The sequence below is a fragment of the Coenobita brevimanus genome, chromosome 4 (genome assembly GCF_032717465.1).
Source record: "Coenobita brevimanus isolate Jiangsu-jjx chromosome 4, ASM3271746v2, whole genome shotgun sequence".
NCBI lineage: Eukaryota > Metazoa > Arthropoda > Malacostraca > Decapoda > Coenobitidae > Coenobita > Coenobita brevimanus.
The window spans coordinates 35889622-35907307 of record NC_136957.1 but is presented as its reverse complement, the minus strand read 5'-3'; the positions used below and the strand labels follow the sequence as shown (position 1 = coordinate 35907307).

The 17686-nt window shown below is 40.8% G+C and overlaps 1 protein-coding gene across 1 annotated transcript in view; it reads left to right on the top strand.

The window, feature by feature from the left end:
• The first annotated feature begins 516 nt into the window (after nucleotides 1–516).
• LOC145396675 (uncharacterized) overlaps nucleotides 517–17686 on the top strand; it is a 33849-nt gene continuing 16679 nt past the window's right edge. The window contains exons 1-6 of the mRNA XM_080269984.1: nucleotides 517–580; nucleotides 7774–7967; nucleotides 11728–11976; nucleotides 13897–14100; nucleotides 14684–14901; nucleotides 16212–16295. Coding sequence (XP_080126110.1) covers nucleotides 517–580; nucleotides 7774–7967; nucleotides 11728–11976; nucleotides 13897–14100; nucleotides 14684–14901; nucleotides 16212–16295 — 1013 coding nt within the window. The remainder of the gene's footprint in view (nucleotides 581–7773; nucleotides 7968–11727; nucleotides 11977–13896; nucleotides 14101–14683; nucleotides 14902–16211; nucleotides 16296–17686) is intronic.

The following is a 17686-nucleotide window of genomic DNA, read 5'->3' as shown; positions in this document are numbered from 1 at the left end:
GCACCCACAGAAGGACAGGGATTCATTTGGCACCCACAGAAGGACAGAGATTCATTTGGCACCCACAGAAAGAGAGAGAATCATTTGGCACCCACGGAGATCACGAGAGAGAGAGAGACAGTGCCTTGTTTTCTGCGTCTTACACACCGAAAATAACTGGGAGCGTAGATAAAGACGAGACTTAAACGCTGGAGGTGATACAGAGGTCTTGAAGAGAATAAGTAGAAGACATACAGGTGTTAAGGGATCTTTCAAAGGGTGTGGCGTGGTTAATAGAAGCCTAAAGGAAGATAAAGAATAAATCAAAGCTCTAAAAGTGTTAAGGGAACTTTCAAAGGGTATGAATTGTGATTTAAAGGACTGAGATTAAAGTTGACAAAGTGAATAAGTCAAACTCGTCGTGGTGTTAAGAAGCTTGAAGGGCGTATAGGAGGTCGGTGTGTGTGTAGTGGTGGTGTGTGGTGGTGGTGGTGGTGTGGTGGAGGCAAAGTGTGGTGCTGTAAAGGCCGGGTCCGGATGAGTGTAGCCAGGGTGTTAAGTCCACTCCGATTGGCTACACCCCAGAAGAATGGACAACCCAGTAAGTATGGACCTTGTTTTATTAATCTCGCTTTATTAGTCTTGTTTTATTAATCTTGCTTTATTATGGACCTTGTTTTATTAATCTCGCTTTATTATGGACTTTTATTAATCTCGCTTTATTATGGAGTTAGTTTTATTAATCTCGCTTTATTATGGAGTTAGTTTTATTAATCTCGCTTTATTATGGAGTTTGTTTTATTAATCTCGCTTTATTAGTCTTGTTTTATTAATCTCGCTTTATTATGGACTCTGTTTTGCTTTATGATGGAGTTTGTTTTATTAATCTCGCTTTATTATGGAGTTTGTTTTATTAATCTCGCTTTATTGTGGAGTTTGTTTTATTAATCTCGCTTTATTATGGAGTTTGTTTGATTAATCTCGCTTTATTATGGAGTTTGTTTTATTAATCTCGCTTTATTATGGAGTTTGTTTTATTAATCTCGCTTTATTATGGAGTTTGTTTTATTAATCTCGCTTTATTATGGAGTTTGTTTTATTAATCTCGCTTTATTATGGAGTTTGTTTTATTAATCTCGTTTTATTATGGATCTTGTTTTATTAATCCTGCTTTATTAGTCATGTTTTATTAGGCTATACTGTGTGATTTTGTAGTGATGTATATTTACTTTAGTTTACCTGCCTTATAGCTCTACCTTAATGTACCTTGCCTTATATTACCTTAGTGTACCTTTCCTTATATTACCTTAGTGTACCTTGCCTTATATTACCTTAGTGTACCTGCCTTATATTACCGTAGTGTACCTGCCTTATATTACCTTAGTGTACCTGCCTTATATATTTACCTTAGTGTACCTGCCTTATATATTTACCTTAGTGTACCTGCCTTACATTTACCTTAATGTACCTGCCTTATATTACCTTAGTGTACCTGCCTTATATCTCTACCTTAGTGTACCTGCCTTATATAATTACCTTAGTGTACCTGCCATATATATTTACCTTAGTGTACCTTGCCTTATATATTTACCTTAGTGTACCTGCCTTATATATTTACCTTAGTGTACCTGCATTATATATTTACCGTAGTGTACCTGCCTTATATTACCTTAGTGTATCTGCCTTATATTACCTTAGTGTACCTGCCTTATATCTCTACCTTAGTGTACCTGCCTTATATATTTACCTTAGTGTACCTGCCTTATATTACCTTAGTGTACCTGCCTTATATTGCCTTAGTGTATCTGCCTTATATTACCTTAGTGTACCTGCCTTATATCTCTACCTTAGTGTACCTGCCTTATATATTTACCTTAGTGTACCTGCCTTATATTACCTTAGTGTACCTGCCTTATATTGCCTTAGTGTACCTGCCTTACATATCTACCTCACTGTATCCTGCCTTATATATCTACCTTAGTGTACCTGCCTTATATATCTACCTTAGTGTACCTGCCTTATATATTTACCTCACTGTACCCAGCCTTCACTGTACCTTCAAATATTACATCTTCCCTCACTGTACCCTCTCTTCAATGTACCCTTGCACTTGTACATGCTTCCTTCAGTACCTCTACCGTACCGTATCATTCACTGTACCTGCCACACACACACACACACACACACACACACACACACACACACACACACACACACACACACATTTTCTTTGTTCTTATCGGTGACCTCCATGTTATAATTTTAAACACATTGAAGGATACATGTTTACTGAATGCTTAATAGATGTTTACTGAATGTTTATTGATGTTTACTGAATATTTACTTGATGTTTTACTGAATGTTTACGGGATGTTTTACTGAATGTTTACAAGATGTTTTACTGAGTGTTTACGGGATGTTTTACTGGATGTTTACGGGATGTTTTACTGGATGTTGTACTGAATATTTACGGGATTTTTACTGAATGTTTACTGGATGTTTTACTGAATGTTTTACTGTAAGTTTATAGGATGTTTTACTGAATGTTTACGAGATGTTTTAGTGAATGTTTACTGGATGTTTTACTGAATGTTTACGGGATGTTTTACTGAATATTTACGGGATGTTTTACTGAATGTTTAGTGGATGTTTACTGGATGTTTTACTGAATGTTTAGTGGATGTTTACTGGATGTTTTACTGAATGTTTAGTGGATGTTTACTGGATGTTTTACTGAATGTTTACGGGATGTTTTACTGGATATTTACGGGATGTTTTACTGAATGTTTAGTGGATGTTTACTGGATGTTTTACTGAATGTTTACTAGATGTTTTCTGAATGTTTACGGGATGTTTACTGAATGAATGTTTACTGACTACTAGATGTTTACTGAATGTTTAGTGGATGTTTACTGGATGTTTTACTGAATGTTTACTAGATGTTTTCTGAATGTTTACGGGATGTTTACTGAATGAATGTTTACTGACTACTAGATGTTTACTGAATGTTTATTGGATGTTTACTGAATGTTTATTGGATGTTTACTGAATGTTACTAGATGTTTACTGAATGTTTACTGACTGCTAGATGTTTACTGAATGTTTACCTGATGTTTACTGACTGGATGTTCACTGGACTCTGACTGGACTGAACCGCCTGGCATCACGTCCCCTAACAAGCTCAAACCGGCTGAAACCACACACACAGGCTGCGTGGAGTCAGCCTGTGTGTGTGGTGCCAGGGCGAGTGTAGATAGACAGATAGATAGATAGATAGATGGATGGATGGATGGATGGAGAGAGAGAGAGAGAGAGAGATGGATGGATAGATAGATAGATAGTTATATGGATGGATAGATAGATAGATGGATGGATGGATAAATAGTTAGATGGATGGATAGATAGTTAGATGGATGGATAGATAGATAGATAGTTAGATGGATGGATGGATGGATAGATAGTTAGATGGATGGATGGATAGGTAGATGGATGGAGAGAGAGAGAGAGAGGCTTGTGCAGGGAGCGAGACAGACCGACTTGAGCGTGTGTAGATAGATAGATAGACAGATAGACAGACAGATAGGTAGAGTGATAGGCAGATAGATAAATAGATAGATACGTAGATAAACACAGACAGATAGAGAATTGGCTTTTACTGATAATGTTTACAAGAGGACGCTGGGAAGGAAGGGCAGTGTTTTGTGTGTGTGTGTGTGTGTGTGTGTGTACAAGTTTTAGGCCCTTAACCCCTTCAGTATGGGAGTCAGTCTAGCCTCTCCCTTAACCCTTTCTCTTTGGCGACTTATTTATATTCCTCATACGGACAGTGATTTTTATTAAGTCTGTGTGATGTAACTTTTTATTTATTTATTTATTTTATTTTATTTTTTTGAATTTTTGAGATTATTTTGGTTTTAAAAAAGAGGCGCCTTCACGCGATGTCATGCACAGGGGCGGAGGAGCTACCCGGGTGTTATATGTGTCTTTCAGTTGCCTGTATTTCATGAAAGGAGGATTGGAACTGCTGTCTATCTGTCTGTCTATCTATCCATCTATATATCTATCGGTTTATCTATCTGTCTCCATCTATATATCTATCGGTTTATCTATCGCCATCTATATATATCGGTTTATCTATCGCCATCTATATATATCGGTTTATCTATCTATCCATCTATATATCTCGGTTTATCTATGTATCTATCTATGTCTCCATCTATCCATCCGTATATCTATCGGTTTATCTATCTGTCTTCATCTATCTATCCATCTATATCTATCGGTTTATCTATCTACCTATCTATCTGTCTTTCCATCTATCTATCCATCTATATATCTATTGGTTTATATATCTATCTATCTGTCCATGTATCCATCTATATATCTATCGGTTTATCTATCTATCTATCCATGTCTCCATCTATATATCTATCGGTTTATCTATCTGTCTATCTATCTCCATCCATCCATCCATCAATATATCTATCGGTTTATCTAACTGTCAATCTAGCTATCCATCCATCCGTATATCTATCGGTTTATCTATCTATCTATCTGTCTCCATCCATCCATCTATCCATCAATATATCTCTTGGTTTATCTATCCATCTAGCTATCCATCTATCTATATATCTATCGGTTTATCTATCTATCTATCTGTCTCCATCCATCCATCCATCAATATATCTCTTGGTTTATCTATCCATCTAGCTATCCATATATCTATATATCTATCGGTTTATCTATCTATCTATCTGTCTCCATCCATCCATCTATCCATCAATATATCTCTTGGTTTATCTATCCATCTAGCTATCCATCTATCTATATATCTATCGGTTTATCTATCTATCTATCTGTGTGGTTTTATTCTTGTGTGTACGTTTAGGTGAGATTGGGCTTGCAACCTTCTATCTATTTATCCGTCCGTCTGTGTCTGTCTATCTATCGACTCATACCTGTCAATATCTATCTGTCTGACTGTCTGTGTCTATATCTATCTAACTATCTATCTATTTGTCTGTCTGTATGTATGTATGTCGTCCTAGGTTGCATCACACACACACACACACACACACACACACACACACACACACACACACACACACACACACACACACACACACACACACACACACACTGCTCGATCTCTGTTTTCATTCTCTTCAGTTCTTTTAAAACGTATTTCAGAATTTTTAAAACACGTGAACTTAGCATATATGAGAGACTGACTAGGAGAGTGTGTGTGGGGGAGGTGGAGGGGGAGACCGAGGATGAGATGGAGGGATGGGGTGAGTTGGGGAAAGGGCAGCTTGATGGCAGTGGACAGGGTGACATGGAGGTGATTTGTTTGTGGCCACCCCTTCCCGGACGAAGGCGTCTGGCTAGAGAGAGAGAGAGATGATTATGATTTTCTTTCCATTTATCTATGTCTCTCTCTCTCTCTCTCTCTCTCTCTCTCTCTCTCTGTATTCATTTTATATATTTCTATCTATCTGTCTATCTATCTGGCTTCTGTCTGTCTGTCTGCCTGTTTATCTACCCATCTGTCTTTCTATCTATCAACCTCTAAATCTGTCTATCATTCTGTCTACTTTTCTCTATCAATCTATCCATTTACCTATCTATCTATCAGCCTCTAAATCTGTCTATCTATTTATCTATCTATGTGTATGTCTTTTTCTCTACATCTATTTTTCTGTCTATCTGTCTGTTTTAATTTCTTTGCCTAATTATATCTATCTCTGCATATATCTATCTGTCTATCTATCGAATATCTTGGTTGTCCGTCTGTCCATCTCTCTATCTATCTTTCTATCAGTATCTGTCTAGGAATACGTCTGTCCATTTATCTATCTACCATCCATCTATCTATCTATCTGTCAATATCTCCCATATTTATTAATCCGTCTGTCCATCTATCTATCTATCTATCCATCTATCTATCTCAGTCCGTCAGTTCATCTATCTACCCATCTATCTGTCTCCATTTACCAGTCTATCTATCTGTCTGTTTCTCTATCTCTTCGTTTATCTATCTATCTATCCATCGGGATATTTTGAAGAATTTTGTCGCTCTTTTGTGGCTGTGATCAAAGGCGATTTTAGGAGTGGAAAACAAGGTGATTTGGCCCTTAAGGGAACGAAGGAAAGGTTTGATCTCTCTCTCTCTCTCTCTCTCTCTCTCTCTAAGGAAGGGTTTGATGTCCCCTCTCTCTCTCTCTCTCTCTCTCTCTCTCTCTCTCTCAGTTAAAAAAGTTCCCTAACACCTCTTCCTTAGCGATTTATTTTCGGAAATGGCTGGTTAATATCCTTTTGTACGTTATTTATGCATAGGGAGGATTTATGTAGCTCAGGATAGGAGAGTAAGGGGTAGTAAGCAAAATAAATCGCTTAGAAAAGGTGTTAGGGGGCTTCCTTAACCGACGAGAGGTTGATAAAACGAGCAGTATTCCAGACTTAAAAAGCTCCCTAACACCTTTTTCTTAGCGATTTATTTTATTCTCATATATCCTATTGGTGTCATTCTGTAGTTCTTTCACCTTAACTTGGCCCAGATTCTCGTCTTTTTTTCTATCAGTCATTGCTTCGGCTCAACACTCCATCCATAGTACTTCTTCGTGACTGGCATTCGTATTCTAGTGCTAATCTATTGCCACATCTCAGCGTTCAAGATAGAGGGATGGCAATTTTAGGCCAAGTTAAGTGAAAAGAGTATATTACCAAAAGAGGATGCTCCCTAACACCTTTTCCTAAGCGATTTATTTTATTATACCTTACTGTCCTCTTCTGTGTTACATAAATCCTTTCAGCATCGCCATACTCTGCATAAATAACGTACAAAAGGATGTTAATCAGCCATATCCAAAAATAAGTCGCTAAGGAAGAGGTGTTAGGGATCAAAATAGGGGCCATTGAGTTTATAGGCCATAGCACAACGATGAGGGCGTCCCACAGCGAAGCACGGCATTCTTTCATCATTCCACTCTGTTTTATGGAGAGAAGGAAGAGAGAGAGATGGGGGGAGGGAGGGGGGAGGGAGAGAGAGAAGGGAGGAGGGGGAAAGGAGGGAGAGAGAGAGAGAGAGAGAATAAAACTAATCAGCTGTTAACAATTATACAAACATACACCTTTCTTTTTCCTCTTCTGGCTTCCCTCATCACTCTCCATTCCTCTTTCTTTCCTTCTCTTCCTCCCTCCCTCCTTCCTTCCTTCCTTCCTTCTTCCTTCCTCCCCTCTTCCTCTCGCCTTACCTCATTTCCTTCCTTCCTTCCTCTCCTCTTCCTCTCTCCTTACCTCCTTTCCTTCCTTTCTTCCTTTCTTGCCTCCTTTCTGTCACCTTTCTTTTCCCCCTCTCTCACACCCTTCCTCCTCCTCCTTCTTCTCCTCCTCCTCCCCTCTCTTTCTTCCATCCTTCCTTCTCTTCCTCCCTCCCTCCTTCCTTCCTTCCTTCCTTCCTTCTTCCTCTCCCTCTCTCCAAGGAAATGGGGAGTAAATTAGAGTATAGAAAATGGGAGTCGGTCTAGAAGGGGAGGCTATTCTGTGTGTGTGTGTGTGTGTGTGGTGTTGATACGAGGTGTGTGTGTGTGTGTGTGTGTGTGTGTGTGTGTGTGTGTGTGTGTTTGGTGTTGATACGAGGTGTGTGTGTGTGTGTGTGTGTGTGTGTGTGTTTGGTGTTGATACGAGGTGTGTGTGTGTGTGTGTGTGTTTGGTGTTGATACGAGGTGTGTGTGTGTGCGTGTGTGTATTTAAAACATCACCATCCACTCAGCACATTATTTTTTTCTCCTACAGGCGGCGGCGGCGGTGGTGGGGGCGGGGGCGTATCCACCAGCATGACGGAGGGGCTGGCGACCCCCCTGCGCTCCGTGCTGACCTGCGCGGGCTGCTGTAGGCGCTATGACGACTCTGCGCATAGACCCAAGTTCCTGGCATGTTTCCACACGGCGTGTCTCGCGTGTCTGCGTAAAGGGTTCTCTGCTGGCAAGGTGTGTGGATAGATAGATAGATGGATAGATGGATGGATAGAGGTAAGGTGTGTGGATAGATAGATAGATGGATGGATAGAGGTAAGGTGTGTGTGGATAGATAGATAGATAGATGGATAGAGGCAAGGTGTGTGGATAGATAGATAGATGGAGAGGTGGATAGATAGAGGTAAGGTGTGTGGATAGATAGATTGATAGATGGATGGATAGATAGATAAGTAGGTAGATAGATGGATAGATAGAGGCAAGGTGTGTGGATAGATAGATGGATAGAGGTAGATAGAGGCAAGGTGTGTGGATAGATAGATAGATAGATAGATGGATGGTTAGATAGATAGATAAGTAGGTAGATAGATAGATAGATAGAGGCAAGGTGTGTGGATAGATAGATGGATAGATAGATAGAGGCAAGGTGTGTGGATAGATAGATGGATGGTTAGATAGATAGATAAGTAGGTAGATAGATGGATAGATAGAGGCAAGGTGTGTGGATAGATAGATGGATAGATAGATAGAGGCAAGGTGTGTGGATAGATAGATGGATGGTTAGATAGATAGATAAGTAGGTAGATAGATGGATAGATAGAGGCAAGGTGTGTGGATAGATAGATGGATAGATAGATAGAGGCAAGGTGTGTGGATAGATAGATGGATGGTTAGATAGATAGATAAGTAGGTAGATAGATAGATAGATAGAGGCAAGGTGTGTGGATAGATAGATGGATAGATAGATAGAGGCAAGGTGTGTGGATAGATAGATGGATGGTTAGATAGATAGATAAGTAGGTAGATAGATGGATAGATAGAGGCAAGGTGTGTGGATAGATAGATGGATAGATAGATAGAGGCAAGGTGTGTGGATAGATAGATGGATGGTTAGATAGATAGATAAGTAGGTAGATAGATGGATAGATAGAGGCAAGGTGTGTGGATAGATAAATGGATAGATAGATAGAGGCAAGCTGTGTGGATAGATAGATGGATAGATAGAGATAAGGTGTGTGGATAGATAGATAGATAGATGGATGGATGGATAAATAGATAGATACTCGTTGATGGATGGTTAGATAAGTAGATAGATAGATGGATAGATAAATGGATGGATAGATAGATAAATGGATGGATAGGTAGATAAATACTTAGGTGGATAGATAGATAGATATGTAGGTGGATAGATAGATACATACATAGATGGACGCAAGGGCTTCTCCGCTGGCAAGGTGTGTAGATAGATAGATAGATAGATAGAGACAAGGTGTGTGGGTAGTTAGATAGATAGACAGATAGATAGATGGATTAATTGATGGAGGGAGGGAGAGAAGGATGAGAGAGAGAGGGGAGCAGGGTGTTGAAGTATTTAAGATGGAAGGAAAGGTAGGTAGGTAGGATAGTATGGTAGGTAGGTAGGATTGGATGGTTTGGAATGGTAGTATGGTAAGTAGGTATGATTATGGTATGGTATGGCAGAATGGCATCACACACACACACACACACACACACACACACACACAAAATCTCTCATATCACACCTAATTTAACAAATGGGTTGACGCCAAACATAGAGTGTCCGAAAGCAAGATGGTGAAATGTAGAAGCGGAATCTAAGCCTGCAGTCCACCGGGTTCACGTTTAAGATGAGCCTGAGACAACAACAACAACTACAATAATAATAATAATAATAATAATAATAATAATAATAATAATAATAATAATAATGTGGATATCTTCAATGTTGCTTAGAATGGAAGTGAACCTTGGAGTGTGGATACCGTAGACTTTTTCGTTGACTTTCATTTCTCCTACGGTGCGGAGAGAGAGAGGAGAGAGAGAGAGAGAGGGAGGGAAAGAAAAAAGAAAGAAAATAAAACTAAAAATCTATTCTTTATCTCCCCCATCCTGTTTAAAAAAAAAGGACAGATAATTAGAATGATGATGATGGTGATGATGGTGAGGGAGTAAATAAGAGTAAATATATCAGCATTTTATTTATGGCACCCAGACTATGATTAAACGCTGTAGACAGTGTAATTACGTCGTTAAAGAGGTTAATTAGGCTAGACACGCACGCACACACACACACACACACACACACACACACACACACACACACACACACACACACACACACACACACACACACAACAAACACAACCCAACACACACACACACAACAAACACAACCCAACACACACACACACACACACACACACACACACACACACACACACACACACACACACAAGAAAAATAATATACAACTTTTACTCTAACTTGGCCTAAAATTGATCTCTCTTCATGTTGAATTTTGAGTTTTACAAGAATATGATGCTAGTCACGAAGAAGTGGCTTTTGAATGTAGAGATGTACGCAGACAATAAGACCATCAGCGTAACATATGGTCAAATGAGTCTCCTTGGTTACTAGTCAAAGCCATACTCATTTCACTCGAACTTGGCCCAAAATTGCCCTCTTCCCATCTTCATTACTGAGTTATAACACTAGATTTGCACTAGAAAATCATGCTAGTCACGAAGAAGTGCTGTGGAAAGGATGTAGAGCTGTAGCATTGTCTTTCTCCGCCACTGAGCTACGTGAAATAAGCTGCAAAAGGACGAAAATCTGAGTCAAGTTAAGGTGTAAGAATGATAGTCACGAAGAAGTGCTGTGGGCCAAGTTGTAGTAGAGAGGGTTGTATTTTTTTCATCTGAGGGAACTGGGCAACTATCACAGCTTAAATGCTAAGTTGTGGTAGCGTAAAAGTCAAATGAGTCTCCTTGGTTACTAGTCAGAATCAGTGCTCCGGTCTGACTCTACTTGGCCAACAGCTGATTTGAAAGAGAGTCACGGAGAGAGAGAGAGGGAGAGAGAGAGAGAGAGAGAGAGAGAGAGAGAGAGGGAGAGAGAGAGAGAGAGAGAGACGTTCATTTTGTAATATTGTAGTTAGGTTACTTAGGTTGGTTAGGTTAGTAGTAAGAGTTGTAGTAGTAGTTATAGTAATAGTACTAGTAGTAGTAATAGTCGTCGTAGTAGTAGTGGTAGTAGTAGTAGCGGTAGTAGCAGTAGTAGTAGCAGCAACAGCAGTAGTAGTAGTAGTAGTCATAATAGTGGTAGTAGTAGTAGTAGTAGTCATAGTAGTGGTAACAGCAGTAGTAGTAGCAGTAGTAGTTGTAATAGTAGTGGTAGCAGCAGTAGTAGTAGTGATAGTAGCAATAGTTGTAGTGGTAGTCCCAGGCTCTTCTGAACGTAGCAAGTCCATTATTTTCCTTAACCTTGAAGGCTTGCGTGACGTCTGGAACTTAAGTCTCTCGCAAGGGATAGAAGATGTGTGTGTACGTGTGTGTGTGTGTGTGTGTGTGTGTGTGTGTGTGTGTGCTGCAGGGCTTTAATTTTCCCCTGTTACCTAGATTATCATGTATTTATTTATTTATTTTTATCCTTTGACTTTGTGTTTTTCATTGCAGGTGACAGGGCAATTGCTCGTGTTTTGTTTTTTTTATAATCCTTTTAACGTGGGATCTTGTAACATTATTTTATTATTATTATTATTATTATTATTATCATTATTATGTTAGTGTTTTTTTTATTATATTACTTTATTATTATTGTTATGATTATTTTTACTTTATTATTATTATTATTATTAGTGTGTGTGTGTGTGTGTGTGTGTGTGTGTGTGTGTGTGTGTGTGAGAGAGAGAGAGAGAGAGAGAGAGAGACGTCGGGGGGTTATATCTGTGCCGTAACTCTGCCTATACTTCCAGGTGGTGTGTCCAACATGCTCGCGGGTGACGGAGGGCAAGTCAGCGGACGGCCTCCCAGACAACACGCAGCTATGTACCATCCTGCTCAACATGTCCTCCCTCAACCTCTACGATGCGGCCTCCTCCTCCTCCCCCCGTGACACCTGCCCCGCCCACACCGCCCGCATCAACTTCTGGTGCGATTCGTGCCGGGTGCCGCTGTGCCGAGACTGTACCGTGGTGGCGCATCGGGAGCAAGACGGACACAAGGTATTGATTTGGCGCGCTGGTGGTTTGTTTACATGCTGGGTGGCCCGTCCTGCCCTCCTTACGGTCTCACTTTTTGCCTTTATTTTCCATTTTGTAGTGCCTCTCTGTCCCTACTTATATTTTTTTAAGTTTCTTTCACCCTCCTTACTTTCTCTCTCTCTCTCTCTCTCTCTCTCTCTCTCTCTCTCTCAGCTGCATTCATTTAGATTATTATCGCCATTATTATTATTATTATTATTATTATTATTATTGTTTTGAGAGAAGCTTGCGTAATAATATTGTTTACTAAATATACCCGGAATATCCCGATTTAATCCGTCTTGATCTCAGTCTCCTCCTCCTCCTCCTCCTCCTTCTCCTCTTCTTCCTCGTCCTCCTCCTTTGGGTGAATGAAAGAGGCTTGCATAACCAGCATAATAAACTGAAACATGTACTTAAAGTTGAATGGGTCTTCGAGTCGTAATGTTAAGTGGTTACGTAACACCACTTCCTTATCGATTTATGTTTCCAGTTTGAACTTTACTAACTTACGCAACCAGTTTACACTTTATTGATTTATGTTTTCAGTTTGTACTTTATTGAATAGTTATAATATCGACACATCAGTAGTATACAGGATGCTGAAGAGTAATGTACAGACTAATTCGCAAAGAGAGAAGTGTTGCGAAATATCCAAGGTCGCTTTGAAATTGAGCTTCTCCGTCTTTTGGCTTCTAACCGTCTTCACGAAAGTCTGTTTATTTATCTACTTGTCTGTCTGTCTGTCCATCCATCTATCCGTCCATGTATATTATCAATCTATCGGCCTGTCTATCACTTCATCCATCCATATCTATTTACTTATCTATATATATCTATCTACTTATCTATATCTCGATCTGCTTATCTATATCTATCTATCTACTTATCTATCTTTCTATCTATCTATATCTATCTTTATCTGCTTATCTATATCTTTCTACTTTATCTGTCTATCTGATTATTTATATCTATCTACTTAACTATACTGTATATCTACTTATCAATATCTACTTATATCTACTCATCTACTTATCTATATCTTTCTATCTACTTATCTATATCCATCTATCTCTTTCTAAAGCCAGACACCTTAATCCCGGAAGGGGTAGCTACAAACAAAGCGTCCTCACATCACACTATCTCCTGCCATCAAACTGCCCTTTCTCCAACATACACTATCTATCTATCTATCTATCTAACCCGACGCCCTAATCCCGCAAAGGGTGGCCGCAGACAAAACGCCTCCAAGTCGCTGTCACCCACTATTTGACTGCCCTCCCGCCAACTCACTCCCCCCTCCCTCATATACCTCTCAACATACACCCCCCTCGCTATTATATCCCTCCACTGCATCCCTCCATCTCATTCTGTACCTCCATCTCATCCTATAATACCTCTCCCATCCCATCCCTCACCCATCTCACTCACACACACACACTCTCCTAGTTAGTCTCTTATTCTCCATGGCTAAAATAAAGTAGTGGAAAGCCGGGACTGTGACTAGGTTGGAATAATAATAATATTAATAATAATAATAATAGTAATAGTAATAATGATGATGATGACAGTGATGATGATGATGATGGTGGTGGTGGTGGTGGTGGTGATGATGATGATGATGATGATGATGATGATGATGACGACGATAATGATGATAATTACAGTAATGATGATGATGATAAGTGATGATGATGGTGATGATGATGATAATGACAATGACGATAATGTTAGTGTTGATGATGATGGTGGTGGTGGTGGTAGTAGTGGTGATGATGACGATGATGTTGATAATTGGTGATGACGATAATGATAGTGGTGATGATGATAATAATAATAATGTTAATAATAATAACAATAATAATAATAATAATAACAGCGGTACACCCTCCCCTTCATCAGGTACGGGACCACGATCAGGCGGTGGCGGTGTTGCGGGCTGAGGTGCGGTCATCGGTCAGCGAGGCGAGGACCCTTCTGCAGGAGACCCGGCGGCTGCGGCACGACCAGCGGAAGTACCTCCTGCGGCAACTGGATGCGGCAAGGGCGTACGAGAAGCAGCTCAAGGCCGAACTGAAGGCGTTGGATAATGACAAGAAGGACGAGGTGAGGTGGAGGATGAGATGAGGTGGAGGGGGGGAGGATTTATGTCTGTCTGTCTGTCTGTCCCTCTCTGTCTCTGTCTCTCTCTGTCTGCCCCTCTCTGTGTCTGTCTGCCTGTCTCTCTCTCTCTCTCTCTCTCTCTCTCTCAATGAAGCAGCTCAAGTCCCAACTGAAGGCGTTGGATAATGGCAAGAAGGATGACGTGTGGTGGAAGGGGGAGGATTTATATGTTTCTCCTCTGTCTGTCTCTCTGTCTCTCAGGTATAGATAGATAGATATAGTTAGATAGATGGATAGACAGACAGACAGATAGATTGACAGATAGATAGATAGATTGACATATATATAGATAGTCAGTCAGTCCAATTTTACCCCTATGTTCTTTTTGCACAACAGAATCGCGGGCTGGACCTCATCAAAACTCCGCACAAGAAACATTGCTCGTAAGCCTTCAGAAGCTAGATAGATAGATAGATAGGTAAATAAATAGATAGATAGATAGGTAGATGGACAGATAAATAGGTAGATAGATAGATAGATAGACAGATAGATACTCCTACTTTATTCCTATTGTCTTCCATATCAGAGTCGTGGGTTGGATCGCATCGAGGTGGACTCAGCGCAGGAAACGTCACTGGTCAGCCTTCAGGAGCTGGCCCAACGCGCGGGTTCCCTGGTCACCCGCCTCTCCCACGACCTCTCCACTGCCAAGGCCGTGCTAGCCGACTCCTTCCTCACCCTCGGCAAGCTCAATCGCTCTCAGGACGACCTCGATGCCATAGACCTCAAGTCCTCGGCCAGCGGGTACGGTACTTTGACGTTCGTTTGTTCATAGTCTCTTAGAAATTCGGACACAAGTTGGGTTTTGGGTCTGTCAACTTTTATCCCCTGCCAGGCTGATTTTATATTTATTTTTTATTTATTTATTTATTTATTTATTTATTTATCTAATCCTATTTTATGTAAAGTAATATTCTGTCTGTCTGTGCTTATCCAAACGCCTTAATCCTGGAGGGGTGGCCATATCACCCTGTCCTCCCCAATCACTCTGCCCTCCCTTTAACTTAACCCTTTCGCTGCGGAATTTATTTTTGGCTTGGTTCTCAAGAAGTGTCAATTCTCTAGCCAAAAAAATCAAAATAGTATAAGGTAACTGAATACAACACTTTTATGATTGGCTGATACAGTGGTTATAAAACGCAGCCAAAGGGTTAATACACTACAAGCACAAAACCATAGGATGAAAATATTTGTTTACCGTTTGCAAGACGGGTTTGGGTTAAGCTACAGTGACAAAAACTACTGGCAAATGGCAGTCAGTACAGGAACACATATTTTGCCACTTTTTGAAAATTACAGAAGAGGATTTTAAAGTTTCAACTCTTCTGTAATGTTTAAAAAATGGTGGAATGTACCTTCTTGTAATTGGAGAAGTATGAAAGCAGTGAGATAAGGTTAGTACATTAGTGATTAGGACTGTAAGTAAGGAAAATGAAATAGTACAGGCAAATATATAAGTAAAGGAAGGTGAAGGTTGTGAGAGGAAGTTAGTATGAGAGTGAAGGATCGTAACTAAGAGAAGCAGTAAAGATAGCTTAATACTGCCAAATATAGAAGTAAAGAAAGGTGAAGGTTTTAGAAAAATAAATTAATGAAAAATAAAGAATAGTAAGGTTAGATATGTTACTAGAGAATTATGAAAATTATGAGATGCAAGTAACGGTTTGATATTCTTTACTGGTTGTGAGGTAACTTTAAAAAAAAATAAGATAAAATATTGAAAAGTAAAGGGAAGTATTGTCAGATATGTTACTAGAGATTTATGAAAGTTATGAGATGCAAGTAACGGTTTGATATTCTTTACTGGTTGTGAGGTAACTTTAAAAAAAAATAAGATAAAATATTGAAAAGTAAAGAGAAGTATTGTCTGATGTGTTACTAGAGAAATATGAAAGTTTTGAAATACAAGTAACTTTGATATGATGTACTGGTTGTGTGGTAACTTTAAAAATTCAAATAAAATAATGAGAAATGAAGAGAAATGTTGTCAGATATGTTACTAGAGAAATATGAAATGAGATACGAGTTGTTGATATATACTGTGTACCGTGCAGTGGGGGGTCCGTGGAATGCTCACCAGGCAGGAGTGTTAGCACCTTGGCGGCGGAAAGCAGTGGTACCAGCACACCCGAGCCGCGGTACGTTGCCAACACCACCACCACTGCCAACACCACCACCACTGCTAACACAACCACCACTGCCAACACAACCACCACTGCCAACACAACCACCACTGCCAACACAACCACCACTGCCAACATCACCACCACTGCCAACATCACCACCACTGCCAACACCACCACCACTGCTAACACCACCACCATTGCCAACACCACCACCACTGCTAACACCACCACCACTGCCAACACCACCACCACTGCAAACACCACCACCACTGCCAACACCACCACCACTGCCAACACCACCACCACTGCTAACACTACTGTCACTGCTAACACTACCACCACTGCTAACACCACCACTGCTAACACCACCACCACTGCTAACACCACCACTGCTAACACCACCACTGCTAACACCACCACTACTGCCAACACCACCACCTCTGCTAACACTACCACCACTGCTAACACCACCACCACTGCTAACACCACCACCACTGCTAACACCACCACTGCTAACACTACCACCACTGCTAACACTACCACCACTGCTAACACCACCACTGCTAACACTACCACCACTGCTAACACTACCACCACTGCTAACACCACCACCACTGCCAACACCACCACCACTGCTAACACTACCACCACTGCTAACACTACCACCACTGCTAACACCACCACCACTGCTAACACCACCACCACTGCTAACACCACCACCACTGCTAACACCACCACCACTGCTAACACCACCACCACTGCTAACACTACCACCACTGCCAACACTACCACCACTGCTAACACTACAAGCACCAACACTACCACCACTGCTAACACTACAAGCACCAACACTACCACCACTGCTAACACCACCACCACTGCCAACACCACCACCACTGCTAACACCACCACCACTGCTAACACCACCACCACTGCTAACACCACCACTGCTAACACCACCACTGCTAACACTACCACCACTGCTAACACTACCACCACTGCTAACACCACCACCACTGCTAACACTACCACCACTGCCAACACTACCACCACTGCTAACACTACAAGCACCAACACTACCACCACTGCTAACACTACAAGCACAACACCACCACCACTGCTAACACCACCACTGCCAACACCACCACCACTGCTAACACCACCACCACTGCTAACACCACCACCACTGCCAACACCACCACCACTGCTAACACCACCACCACTGCTAACACCACCACTGCTAACACTACCACCACTGCTAACACTACCACCACTGCTAACACAACCACCATTGCCAACACCACCACCACTGCTAACACTACCACCACTGCTAACACTACCACCACTGCTAACACTACCACCACTGCTAACACTACCACCACTGCTAACACTACCACCACTGC